This window comes from Eptesicus fuscus, chromosome 9 (assembly GCF_027574615.1).
Source record: "Eptesicus fuscus isolate TK198812 chromosome 9, DD_ASM_mEF_20220401, whole genome shotgun sequence".
NCBI lineage: Eukaryota > Metazoa > Chordata > Mammalia > Chiroptera > Vespertilionidae > Eptesicus > Eptesicus fuscus.
The window spans coordinates 31079667-31093058 of record NC_072481.1 but is presented as its reverse complement, the minus strand read 5'-3'; the positions used below and the strand labels follow the sequence as shown (position 1 = coordinate 31093058).

The window sequence follows — 13392 nt, the reverse complement described above, 5'->3', positions numbered from 1 at the left end:
GTGTCCACGCAGGATCGCGGACACCCTCGGCGGGCAGTGGACGGACCGCGGCCTGGCAGGGCGGCCATGGCGGACGAGAAGACCTTCCGCATCGGCTTCATTGTGCTGGGCCTCTTCCTGCTGGCCCTGGGCACGTTCCTCATGAGCCACGACCGGCCCCAGGTCTACGGCACCTTCTACGCCATGGGCAGCGTCATGGTGGTTGGGGGCGTCATCTGGAGCATGTGCCAGTGCTACCCCAAGGTAGGCAGAGGTGGGGGCAGGTCTGCTGGGGGCCAGAGGGCACGGCTGAGCCTCTAGTCCAGGCATAATGCCCATCTTTCAATCTTCTTTTCATCCGCCCGCTGTGCACTCCCTTTTCTCTCCACTCATCCATCATCTGTCCGTCCACCCATCCATCCCTCTCTGATCATAAGGATTGATCAGAAGCCCCCCTGGATCTGGAGCCCTGAACTAGGCCCATGAGGAGAGACAATGAGACCCAGCACACAGTCAGGCATGTGCTTGGAACCAAAGGAAATGAGCGATGGCCACCTGCCCGGCAGTCCTGCGTTCACGGTGCAGCTCAGGCCTCCTCTGAAGTTCCATTTTCTAGCGCAGAAGCCCAAGGCCGGAAAGGTGCGGTCTCACCGCTCCTAAGTGTCAGGCTTTGGAGCTCAGATGTGTGCGATTAAGGCTATCGCTGCGTCCCAGTGCTGCTGAGAGTGCTGGTGGGTCAGGCATCACCTCGATGCCGTGGGTTGGCTAGAGCCCTGGCCTTCAGAGTTACAGTGCCCTCCCAGCCTGGTGAGTGACTTCGTGATGGGGAGGGCACGGGCGTGCGAGTCCCGGGTTCTAGTTCCAGCTCTGTCCCAAACTCTCTGTGTGACCGCTGTCATTTTCTTACATTTGCAGAATGGAGCCCCACACTCCCATTTCTCCCAGTTCAGCGTTATTGTGAACAGAGAAGAGATGGGATGTAGGAACGTTCTATAAACTGTAGGGCATTCTATGTAGGTGAACGGCTGCCACCCTTACTGTTATCGATCCCCCAACAACCCTGTAGGGTGAGCATGTCAGGAGTTGTAAGCCTTTAGTGCTCAGAGAGGTTGTGCGGCATTTCCAAGGTCACACAGCTGGTCAGACAGACCCAAGGAGACAAGAAGAGGCGCATGGGTTCTAACTTGGGCTCTGCCGCTCACTGCTTGGGAGACTTTAGTCGAGCCCCTTCCCTCTGTGAGCCTCAGTTTCCTCATTTGTACAATACATGAGTCAGGAGTGGGGGTGGGGGAGGGGGTGCATCTAAGGGCCCTGCTGGTCCAGGCATCTAGGGCTCTAGGCCCCAGGCAGCCCCCACCACCTGCAGTCTCCTCCTCACCTCCCCCTTGGGTGGCTGTGCCGGGGGTGGCGGGGGGGATGTCCAGGGGAGGAGGCAGGAGGGAGGAGGCTCCTGGGGGATTGGGCCTGGCTCTCCCCAGCCCTGCCCCCTCCACGGGCCAGCCCCAGGCGGGCTGTCAGAATGTTTGGTGTTGGGGCGGTCCTGGCTGGTTTGTAGTCATTTTCCCAGCAGTTTACAGTCAACGCGCCTCTGTCTGTGCAATGCCCTGAGCACAGGTCACCGGGAGAAGAGGAACGTGGGGCCCAAGCCACCTACATAACCAGCTCCATCCTCCTCCTCCCCTGTGATGAGCTGGACCCTGGGACAGCTGGGGCGCAGGGGGTAGTGTCCTTGCTGCCCTCTCCCCTTGACCAGAGGTGGCTCTGGGGTGGTGGGCGGTGACTGGGTGCCAGCGGATGAGGGAGAGGGGGAGAGGGAATATTACTGTGTATTAATGAGTAACTGTTGATAGGTCCACGTGTTCCTGAGCTGTGGAGGCAGCAGTGTGGGGTGGAAACACGCTTTAGTGTCCAACAGGCCCAGATTCAAATCCCCCCTCCCTCGGCCTCACTTCTGTGACCTTGTCAGCGGGAGTCTCCCTGCCTCCTGAGCCAAGTGGGAGGGACCAGTGGGGTCTTGTATGTGGGGGACCCAGCACCCCACCCGCCACAGAGCTGATTCAATGCACTATTCTCAGGATAGGCGTGTGTGGCCTTGGGCGGCCTCTGTGTGTGTGGGTGTTAGATCCGGCACATGAAGGGAGGGAGGGAAGTGTGATGTAAACCAGAGAGGCACACTGGGGGGCGGGGAGGGGGGCTGTCTCCAACCCTGGCTCCTTGGTGCCTGGGCTGTCAAAACCCTCAGCAAATGCTGGTGCCCATCCTCCCCTCAGGATCCTCTCTTGCCTGGTAAGTGGGGATTTCTAGATTGAAAGAAATATAAATATAAGGGACTGGAATAAGCCAATTAAGATATGGGGCTAGCGTTAGCCAATACCAACATGAATTCAGCTGTCCCTCTCTGCGAGGGGCTGGGGGACTCACAGGGAAGACACTTTTCTGATGGGGAGGGAGTGGGCTTCCCAGAGAAGATGAGCTGAGCTTCGTGGGCTAAGGAGAAGTTCACCAGGCAGAGAAGATGGGAAAGACATTCCAGGCAGAAGGAACAGCGTGAGGAGAAAGAGCAAGGCGGGGGGGCCAGCATGGCTACAGGGGGTGGGGTGGGGTGGGTGATGGAGGAAGGCAAGGAGGAGAGGGGATGGGGCTCAGCTCTGCAGGGCCGAGATGCCATGCTAAGGAATGTGGACCTTACCCTTCAGTTGATGGGACAAGAGAGGGACGTGATCAGCTTTGTAGTTGAGAAAGTTATCAGGCTGACATGGGGGAGGAAGGTCCAGGGCAGCCAGACCAATGGGGAGGCTCCTTCTCGGGTCCAGGTGAGAGATGACGATCTCCTGGACCAAGGCAGGGTTGGAACCCAAGACCAGGAACTAAGAAGACATTTCTACTTCATCAAATGTATATAGTAGCTGCTGTGGCTGGACCGTGGCACTGAATTTCTCAGCCAGGCTTGAGAGAGGAGGAGAAATCAGGGGAAGTCTAGTAGGTGCGGCAGTATTAGCTGAGATGGGGCAGGGGAGCTGAGAAAGGGGGCTGGGGACTGTGCCCATGGGTCCCCCCTCCCTACTCCTCCCTGTTCAGCTGGAGCCCAGGCCCAGGCCCCTGATTGGTGGTTGATGGTTCTGTCCTCTCCATCGGCCCCCCTCCTTTCCTCTGCTCCCTCCTTTTGGGGATGGCTCTGCCTAAACACAGACCTGTCTGCACTCTCTGGCTAAGAACTCCTCCAGGGATCTCATTGGTTCTGGATAAAGACTGAACTCCTTAGTCTACTGTTCTGGGCTTTTCATGGTCTGATCTCTCCTCCCTAGCGTCAGCGCTGCTTGTCCCCCTCTCTTAAAAGGACTTGTGTTCTAAGATGCTCCAGTCTTTTCTTCTCCTTCAGGCTTTCCACAATGGCAATGATGATGATGATGATGATAATGATGATGATGGTGATGGAGGTGATGATGGTGGTGATGATGGTGATGATGATGGTGATGGTAATGATATGATGATGATGTTAATGGAAGTCATGATGATAATGGTGATGGTGATGATGATGGTGATGATAAGGAGGAAGATGGTGACTGGATCATGAGATATTGAGGCAGAGGAAAGGACAGCTTCTTAAGAGTACAGAGCCAGCTGGCAATTGCAGGGCATCCTTAGTGGGTGTGGGAGATACCCAGGCCCCTGCCTTATATCCAGACATTTTGGAGAAGCTTACCCCTCCCAGGAGTTCTAAGAACCCCTCCATCCATCATTCCTGTCTCCTCAGCAGGAGGAAACTTTTCTGATGCAGACAAGAGTCTCTTACTCACTGCACTCTAGGGGAAGGGAAAAGGGCACTGCTATTTATGAACCTGGTACAACACAGAGGGTCTCATCAAATATTTGTTGAAAAAATTTTCAGTTGAGGAGAGTAAGACTCAGAAGGTAACTTCATCTTCAGTTGTATCCAACTCTTACTTACTGAGCAGCTACTATGTGCCAGGCATTGTGCTGGGGGTTCCTTATGTATTATCTTAAGGAATCCTCATAGCAACTCCAGGAGAAAAGCATTGCTAGTCTTATTTTTTTAAAACTGTGATAAAATACACAACATAAAAGTTACCATCTTAACCATTTTAAGTGTTAATTGCATTTACATTGTTGTGCAGTAGCTCTCCAGAACGCTTCATCTTACACAACTTCTCTTTACCTAGTAAACAATAATGCCTCGTCCCCCTCCTGCCCGTCTGCAGCAACCACCCTGCTCTCTGTCTCTGTGACTCTGACTACTCTAGATTCCTCATACAAATGGAGTCATACAGAACTTATCTTTTTTGTGATTGGCTTATTTCTTCATGTTTTATCCAGAACTTCATTCCTTCTTAAGGCTGGCTAGCGTTCCCTTGCATGGATAGACCACATTTCATTTATCCATTCATCTGTGTAGGGAGGGACACTTGGGTTGCTTTCGCCTCCTGACTACTATGAAGAATACAGCAAATAGCTCTTTGAGGATAGACCCATTTTACAGAGGAAGACAGGGAGGCTCTGGGCGGGCAGATGGCCTGCCCAAAGGAGGGTTCTCACCCAGTGTCCCCAAAGGCAGGCTCCTTCTGCCTCATTCCATTGCCTTCTTCTTCTTCTTCTTTTTTTTTTTTTTTAAATATATTTTATTGATTTTTTACAGAGAGGAGGGGAGAGAGAGAGTTAGAAACATCGATGAGAGAGAAACATCGATCAGCTGCCTCCTGCACACCTCCCACTGGGGATGTGCCCGCAACCAAGGTACGTGCCCTTGACCGGAATTGAACCTGGGACCCTTCAGTCCGCAGGCCGACGCTCTATCCACTGAGCCAAACTGGTTTTGGCTCCACTGCCTTCTGTATGACCTACTCCCCTCCGCCACCCCGTGCCCACCCCATGGGCCGTACGTGCCGAGACCTCTTGATTCCTGAAAGTTCAGGGACAGGGACTGGTGGGCACAACCCCAGCCCTTTGTCCCCCATCACAGCCTCTTGTGTCAAGAAACATGTTCCACTCACTTGCCAGCTATGGACCAAGTGCCAGGCACATTCTGGGAACTGGATGAGGACCTGGCAAATGACAAGATGTGCGCAACTCCAGGGCAGGGACGTTTGTCCCATCCACTCCCTGCTGACCCCTCGGGCCTACAAGAGTGCTTGGCACACAGCAGGTGCTCAATACATGCTCGTTGGGTGAATGTAGAGCCAGGCGGGAGCAGGAGCCCAGGGTTGCATCCACCCACTGGTGCTGGCCCTGAGCAGACCCCTGTCCTGTGAAAAGGGGAAGCCCTCCCTGGTGGGCCTCTCTCCCCGGGCATGTGGGGAGGTTAGGCCGTGCTCTGGGGGGAGCAGCGGCCCAGGGCGTGTGTGGGCAGCTGCAGAGAAGCCGTCTCCCCTTTGCCCTGCAGATCGCCTTTGTCCCTGCTGACTCTGAATTCCAAGGCGTCCTGTCCCCAAAGCCGCCGGGCTTGCTGGAGAACGGACTCACTGCTGAGAAGAGGTAGGTGCTGGCCCCTCTGTGCTTGGGAGGGGGGAGGGGGAGGAGCAGTGACCCCCTGAGTGAGGCAGTGACCAGTCCTCCCTTACAGAGGAGAGTGAGGGAGTGGGGTGGAGGGTGGACAGTGTCTCCTCTCCTTGCTCCAGGCTCTGGCCAGGCCTTCCCACCCTACTAAGAGCATCCTATTAGAAATCATGGGTTCTTCTGAACTCTCAGTTCCGTGAGGCAAGCATTATCACTCCGGTGAGGAAACCGAGGGTCAGGGCTTTATCCTGTCTTTCCGTGAACTAGTGGCAGACCAAGATCAAAGTCAGGTTTGACCCTAAATCCCAAAGAGCTGTGACTACGACTACAGTAAACCAGGGCCATGAGGATGGCCCCGGCATAGCCCAGGGCTCCGCCGCTGTCTGCTGTGTGACTTTGGGAAAGTGGCGTGCCTCTCTTTGCCCCCTCTGTAAAATGGGGACATTAATGGCACCTTCTTCCTGGGGGTTCGGTGAGAGAATAATATAAGCAAAGTGCTAAGAACAGAACCTGGTGCATGGTAGGCCCTTGCTAAGTGTTTGTCATCATTAGTAAGAAGAGCTTCCTTTGCATCACAGGCTGAATCAGACATTTTGCCCCCATTTCCTCCTTCAGTCCTCACAGAAACCCTGTGATGGGGAGCGGAGGGGTGTCCAGCCTTTTATACAGATGTGGAAACCGAGGCTCAAGAAGTGTAAGCACAAGCCTCAAACGCACAGGGAGTCGGTGACAGATCAGACCAGACCTGCTTTTGTCTCTGAAGGCGGCAAGCCGTGGCTCAGCAGGACATGGCAGGGAGAGTCAGCCTGGGAGAGACGGGACCGGCCGCCCCCTTCCGGCCCCCGGGGGCTGTCACTCGTGCTCAGGAGGCCTGGTGCAGGTCCAGGGTCCAGCTGGGCTCTTGAACGCTCTCTGCTTTGCTGGGGGAAGGAAGTCCTGATGGCATTTTATGTTCTTGGCACAGAGCGACCAGATGTTCTGGGGAATGAGGTGACAGACCCTGGGTGGGCATGGGGGCCAGCCTCAGGACCGGTCGCGTGGGGAGAGCAGCTGTGACAGAGCCCAGGCTCGTGCTGCCCTGAGTTCCGGGCTCCTCCCGTCACTTCTCAGCCGTGGGACCCTGCAGGGGACCTAGTCTCTGCACCTCCCTTTCTGGAGGGACTGGAGGGAGCAGTAGGAAACGTGATGTCTGAGCCCCAGCACCAGGCCCGCTAGTCTCGTGCCTCAGTTTCCCTCAGTACCTCCCAGAGTTAGGGAGAGGATTGGATGAGCCGCCTGACAGAGCCCGGCAGACAAAGAGCAGCTAATTACTGCTGCTATGTCCTCGTTGGAAAAATGAGAATGATTATTCCGCTTAAAGGTGCTCAGAATAATCATTCTCACTTTTCCAGTGAGGACGTAGCATAGCCCGTTGAACCCAGCCAACTCAGCCCATGAGACTGGTCTTCCTTTTGCAGTTGCTCCCTGGGGGTTAACTTTGGAGACTCGGAGTGAAAGGCACACGGGCTGAGGGGCTGAGCTCTGCCACCTACCTTGCCTCGCTGGGCCTCAGGCTCCCCATCCATGAACTAGGTCCATAATGACGCTGAGGGCCTCTTGGAGATCAGGGAGGACCAGGCGGCCAGAGCGGGTGGGCCAGGGGACAGTACTGATGTCTGCCGAATGAATCCTTGCCCACCTGCCTGTTCTCTCTCCTGCCGTCTGCTGTGCCCCCAACTAGCCCCCAGCCCCCGTACGTCAGGCTGTGGGAGGACGCCGCCTATGACCAGAGCCTGCCCGACTTCAGCCACATCCGGATGAAGGTCCTGGGCTACAGCGAGGATCCCCGGCCCCTGCTGGCCCCTGAGCTGGGGCGGCAGCAGCTGCAAGCTGGTGACAGCGGGGAAGGTGGCCCTCGCGACGCTCAGGCCTGGATGGAGGCTGCTGTGGTGGTCCACAGGGGCTCGGATGAGGACGAGGGAGAAAGAAACCCAACTCAGAGCGGTCCCAGGTGCGTGTGCAGAGTGCGGGAGGGGCGATGCTGCCCCTTCTGGGGTGAAGGAGGAGGGAGGTGGGCCATGAGGGCTGGTTGGGTACCTATGGGAGTCGAGAGGGCAGTGGGGTGGGGACACTCAGAGGGCGGCAGGAGTAGCAGATGCATGAATCGGGGCTTAGACAGGCCTGGGTTCAAATCCCAGCAGCACTGCTGTATAACATTGGCAAGTTCCTCACCGTCCTGAGCCTCAGTTTCCCCACATGGGAACAATCCCTCCCACCTCTGAGGGGTGTTGTGGAGACGGAACAGTGCATTTAAGGGTCAGCATACCATAGACCTCTGCACTGCCTGAATGCCTGGCATGTGTGGCGGGGGGCGGGAGGCATGGAGCCAGAGGACCTGAGTTCAAATCCAGACCCTGCCCCTGATGTGCTCGTGACCTCAGGCAGGACACTCCCCACCCCGCCCCGTCCCTGGATGTTTATGAATTGGGTTCCTTATTCATCCATGTATTTGCTCATCCTACCACTGTTCCTGGGCACCTGCTCCCTGCCAGGCCTGATGGCCCCCTCCCTGCAGGAGCTCTGGGTCCAATGGGGGAGGTAGGTGTGAGGGGGCAGAAGGTGACACCCAGGGAGCTGGGGGCTGGGGGCTGAGGGCCCAGAGGAGAACCCTGAGTGATGGGAGAAGTGGAGGGATGACCTGGTTTGGATAATAACATGATAATGGCTCATTTCTTGAGCACCTACTAGGTGCCAGGTGCAAAGTGAACACAGGATCTGCTGTAAACCTCAGAGACTCCAGAGGAGTGAATATTCTTATTTCCTCCACCTTACAGGGGAGGAAACTGAGGCCCAGACAGGGGGGCTCACCTGCCCTGGGCTTGCAGCCAGTGGCGGAGGCTCAGACCCAGGCGATCTGACTCCAGCTACGCTTGCTCTCTCTGGCTTTGTCCCTGCAGCTCCCCAGCCTCCCCCCGGGGTCCTGCACCTTTGGCTTCCTTCCAGGATGAAATGGATGTGGGCTCCAGTGCGGGCGGCAGCCCCAACCCGTCCCCGCCTGAGGGGGAGGAGCCTGGCCCGCCGCCAGGGGAGCCCTGGGCCTGCAGGTGCCAGCTGGACCGCTTCCATGACTTTGCTCTGATCGACGCCCCCACGTCGGAGGACACACCTCCAGCGGGACCGTGGCGGGACGCAGCCCTCCCCAGCTACGGGCAGCGGTCCCCGAGGACGGAAGAGGAGGACGAGGCTTCCGACACAGGTGCAGAGGAGCCGGAGCAGGAGGAGGAGGACTTGTACTACGGGCTGCCCGACAGCCCTGGGGACCCCCTCCCGGACAAGGAACTGGGCTTTGAGCCCGATGCCCAGGGCTTAGATGGAACTGCCCCTGGGTGCTAGCCTGACACAGCCACTAGCCCTGTGTGATTTCACAGGGCCTCGATTTCCCTATCTGCAAAATGGGGTTGTCTGGAGTGTCAGAAGAGACAGTGGGTCCTAGAGCACCTGGAGAACTGTAAAGAAACGCGCAGGGAAGGGGCGATTATTTCCAATGGATCATGGCCACTCCATTGTTACTTCGGGGGTTAGAGCTTTGAAGGTGACATGTGATTCACTTAGATCTGCAGCAGCTGGGGCCTCCGGAGCCTTCTCTGCCTCCCCCCAGAGCTGCCTCTGAACAGGCGCCTCCTTGGGGCTACGCTGACTCTCTGATCCCCTGAGAAGGCCTCTCAGGGTGCCCGTTCCTGCTGAGTCTTGTCGTCTGCCCGGTGTGCCGTGTGATCTGCCTTCACCCAGGGCTAACCGCGTGTCCCCCACCCACGTCCCTCCTGTGGCTCCTGTTTCATGGGATCCAAAACCTTCCATGACTGACCTCTGCTGACTCCCAACTTACTCCCCCACCAGCCCATGCCACACCCTCTGCTCCTCAACCCCAAGGCGTGTCCTACCACACACACACACACACACACATACACACACACATGCACACACGTGCACACATGTGCGCTGCTACCCATGCCCTCCCACACCACCTCTCTGCCAGGAAGCCCTTTGATCCCTCGTCTGCCCAGCAAATTTGTGCTCGTCCTTCAAACCCTCGCACAGATATCCCTCCTCTGAAAGCCTTTCCTGCTGTCACCGCCTCCGGGGCCAGCGTAGTCCTGGCTCCTTCGTGCCGCCTTGGGGTCTTGCACGCTTGTCACCGGGCCATGACTGCTCGAGGCCAGCGCCCTTGCTTTCCTCACACTGTACCCCCTGTGCCGAGTCAGTGCTCGCTGAGGGCGAACGGAACTGACCAGAGCCCAGGAAGCGTTTGCAGAGAACGTCATTCACTCTCCGGCACTCAGACTTCCAAACGGCCTGCACCGGAGTCACAGCGCCAGGCACAAAGCCCCTGAACAGCCCGCGCCCTGCAGAACACACGGGCATTGGCTTAGGATTGTGGGTTGAAATGAAACTTCCTGGCTTCATTCAATCTGATTCAGGTGGCATTTACTGAGCATCTACTCTGTGCCAGACACTAAGCCAGGATCCTTAGGGAGAAAGAGACATGAACTGATAGCAGTCCTTGCCCTCAAAGGACTCACAGTCTAGTGAGCTTGGTTTCTTGTAAGTTAGGGACAGAGTGCAGAGCAGGGGCCGAGGTGGGAGCAGAGAGAACACTGGCACAGCAGAGGCAGCGGGGTGACCTGGGGCCAGCGAGTCTGCGGCAAGCAGCCCCTGACGGTGCCCCTGTATCCCAGCAGCATCGCGCACGGCAGAGCGATGCCATCAGTACACTCAGCTCGGCCACGCCCCTCAGGGTCCCCGCACAGGGACCCTGGCAGATGCTTCAGGGGAAGGGGCAGTGGCACTACCTCAAACCAGGTCCACGGACTTAGAGCTTGCCCTCGCGCCTCCTGGACGGGGAGACCTCCTCCTGGGCTGGGCCTCTGCATCCGGGCCGGGGTGCCCTCTGTGCTGGGTCAGAAGGCACAGCCTCCTCAACACCCCCCCCACCCCCCCACCCCCCGCTCCTTTCTGGGCCATTCTACCTCCAGTATCAACGCCTGGGCACTGAAAGGCATATTGGGCACATCCCTGTGCCATGGCAGGGGGTCCCAGCCATGACCCAGGCCGACTGGCGAGGTGGAGTGTGTTTCTGTGCTCTGTTTACGGAGGTGGGGAGGGTGAGCTGCCTCAGAAACAGCTGGCGCGGACGGCTAAAATAAAGCTGCTGGCACCATTTGGAAGGGTCACTTTCCTTCACCTGCACATTCTTTTACGGAAAGCCACCTGTTCCCCTCTGGCCGGGGTCAATGAAGCATCATGCCCGGCGGGCACCATGGGCGCCCTCTGGAAAGTGCACACCAAGCACAGCAGGGGGCGGGCATGTGGGACGCTGTGTGCTGTGGGACTCGCGTGGCCCCCGTGGCCCTGAGTTGCCCTGGGGGGCGTTCCCCAGGCCTTACCAGAGAGCCTCTCCTGCGAGGCGACCAGCAGAGAGACGCCAACCCCATCCTATTGCGCCGAGGGCTTGGGGCAGCGGAGAGAGATGGCAAGACTTGGGTTTGCGCTGCAGTCCCGGCTCCCCCGCCACCTTGCTGTGCGATGGGGAGACACCGTGCCTGGTCTCCCCAGGACAGTCCTGTGATGCCGCGTAGTTATTAGCGGGGCGCTTTCTCTCTCATCCCATCTGGACGATAAGCTCCATCTGCACCCGACTCTGTGACCTCGGGCAAGTCCGCCGCGTTGTGGACCTGTTTCCTCATGTGCACAGGGCGGGTGTGGGCCCCTGTCTTTGACCTTGGCAGGGTTCGGCGGTGGGGTGTCTGATGGAACCCGTCTGCCGATGCCTGCAGGAGCCACCAGGAGCTCTCCTGTGGCTGATAGTTGGGTCGAGACTCATTGCAGGGAGAACACCCGGGGTGGGGGGCGGGGGAGGCATCTCTGTAGGAGGGTGAGGAAGGACTGTGGGACTGGGCTGGTGGAGGTGACTGGGGGGTGAGGGAGTGGGGCTCTGCTCGGATTGGGTGCTGTCGGGAAGCGCACCCAATGCAGCTCCTCGCGAAGGGGGAGGACCGGCAGCGGAAGCTGTAAATGGCGTGGGAGCAGCGGCTTGTCCCGCCAGGACAGGGATGTGCGCTCACTGCTGTGGCTGTGACCACGACGCTCGTGCTGCCTGTGCTGGGCCGTGGCTGCCGAGTGGCCTTGACTTGCCTTGACCATCACGGTCCCAGAGCGGCCTTGTCTGAAGCTGACGTTCTGTGAACTTGCTCACGGTCAGCAGAGCAGCGAGGCCTCTCTGAGGGCCGGCTCCTGGCTGCCCGGCTGCCCCGCCGGCCTCACTGCTGGGCGGGCCCTGCTCGGGGCCTGCTGGTGACTGAGAGGAGGCGGGAGGCAGCTGTGCTGTGCATTTCATCAGAAAGGAAGGGTCGGCAGCTTTTTGACAGTTTGAAGAGCAGGGCTGCAGGGGGCTCTGCTCTGACCACCGGAGCTCTGGGGCCTGAGCGTTCCACCCTGGGCCTGCCCCCCTGGCCGAGCTGCCTTCCAGTCCCCTCTGGCTGGTGGATTAATGGGGGGCGGGGGAGCGGGCGCAAGAGGTCTTCCGGCAGGTCCCCGGGGGGTGGGGGTGGGGCGCAGCAGGGCTGGAGGAGCAGTCTCGGTGAAGCCCGGGATTCCAGCTTTCAGCCCCAGGCTCCAGGTTTGTGTACCATGGCAGGAATTCCTGCCCCTTTCGCCCTCCTGTGAGGTCAGAGGGACTTTGGAAGTTTCCACTCTGGGAGGAAAAGGCCCTGGAGACATGGAGGGATGGCCCCTGCCTTAACTGGGCAAGAGAGTGGTCCGAGGGCAGGGAGCTCGGGTTCCCGCTGACTGCTTGCCGCGACCTTGGGCATGTCACAGCCCTTCTGTTCTCTGTGTGAGTAGGTGGATGAGATTCCACTTCTCCCCCCAGTGCTGAAGCTCTGTGCCAGGCAGCCCGAGCGTCAGGACAGAGCCCCAGGTTTCTGTAAAAGGAGGACTTGGTAACACTGGGAAATGGCCAAAGAGCATCATGGTTCTGAGAGAGAGAGAGAGAGGGAGAGGGAGAGGGAGAGGGAGACAGAGAGGGAGAGAGGGAGAGGGCTCACACAGGAAAAGAAAAGCATTTCAGCCACATAAAAGATCCGTGACCCCATAAAAGAAACAAATGAGCCCGGGCCAGATGGCTTAGTTGGTTGGAGCATCGTTCCAGACACCAAAAGGTTGCCGGTTCGATCCCCAGTCAGGGCATGCACAGGAGGCAACCGGTGTTTCTCTCTCTCTCCTTTGATTTTTCTTTCTCTAAAATCAGTAAGAACACATGCCCTGACCGGTTTGGCTCAGTGGATAGAGCGTCGGCCTGCGGACTGAAGGGTCCCGGGTTCGATTCTGGTCAAGGGCATGTACCTTGGTTGCGGGCACATCCCCAGTGGGGAATGTGCAGGAGGCACCTGGTCGATGTTTCTCTCTCATTGATGTTTCTAACTCTCTATCCCTCTCCCTTCCTCTCTGTTAAAAAATCAATAAAATATATTATAAAATCAGTAAGAAAACATATCCTCGAGTAAGGATTAAAACAAACAAAAAACAAATGAAAACATGGTCAACCTCAGAAATAATCAAAGGAATGCAAATTAAAACCCGAAACCAGGTTTCACCCATGGCACTGGCCGCATTTTATAAAGATGACAGCAACAGGTGGCAGAATGTGGAGGAGCAGGGTTCTGTTCGACGTGGCTTTGGGGAATAGAAACGATGCAAGTGCTGGGGGTAATATGGCGGTGGGCGGTTAGTGCCCCCACATGTAGACATTATCTAAGGAAACAATCAGCCAAGATGCACTTCCAGAAGGCATTTATTGTGGCCTTGTTCACGACGGTTCAAACATGGGGATAATCCAAACAGCCAGCAATGGGAGCTTGACTAACT

General features: G+C 57.5%; 1 protein-coding gene across 1 annotated transcript; it reads left to right on the top strand.

Annotated features, from left to right (window-relative positions):
* Nucleotides 1-66: 66 nt before the first annotated feature.
* On the top strand, nt 67-8862 carry BSND (barttin CLCNK type accessory subunit beta). Its single transcript, XM_008139267.3, has 4 exons — nt 67-243; nt 5378-5469; nt 7211-7480; nt 8427-8862. The coding sequence occupies exons 1-4, from the start codon at nt 67-69 to the stop codon at nt 8860-8862; spliced, it is 975 nt and encodes a 324-aa protein (XP_008137489.2).
* Nucleotides 8863-13392: the final 4530 nt, after the last annotated feature.

What these genes read in the sequence shown, in the direction of transcription:
- BSND (XM_008139267.3), top strand. Translation starts at nt 67, where the DNA reads ATGGCGGACGAGAAGACCTTCCGCATCGGCTTCATTGTGCTGGGCCTC. An exon ending in TGTGCCAGTGCTACCCCAAG is followed by an intron (nt 244 to 5,377) that starts GTAGGCAGAGGT and finishes TTTGCCCTGCAG; the next exon opens with ATCGCCTTTGTCCCTGCTGA. An exon ending in GGACTCACTGCTGAGAAGAG is followed by an intron (nt 5,470 to 7,210) that starts GTAGGTGCTGGC and finishes GCCCCCAACTAG; the next exon opens with CCCCCAGCCCCCGTACGTCA.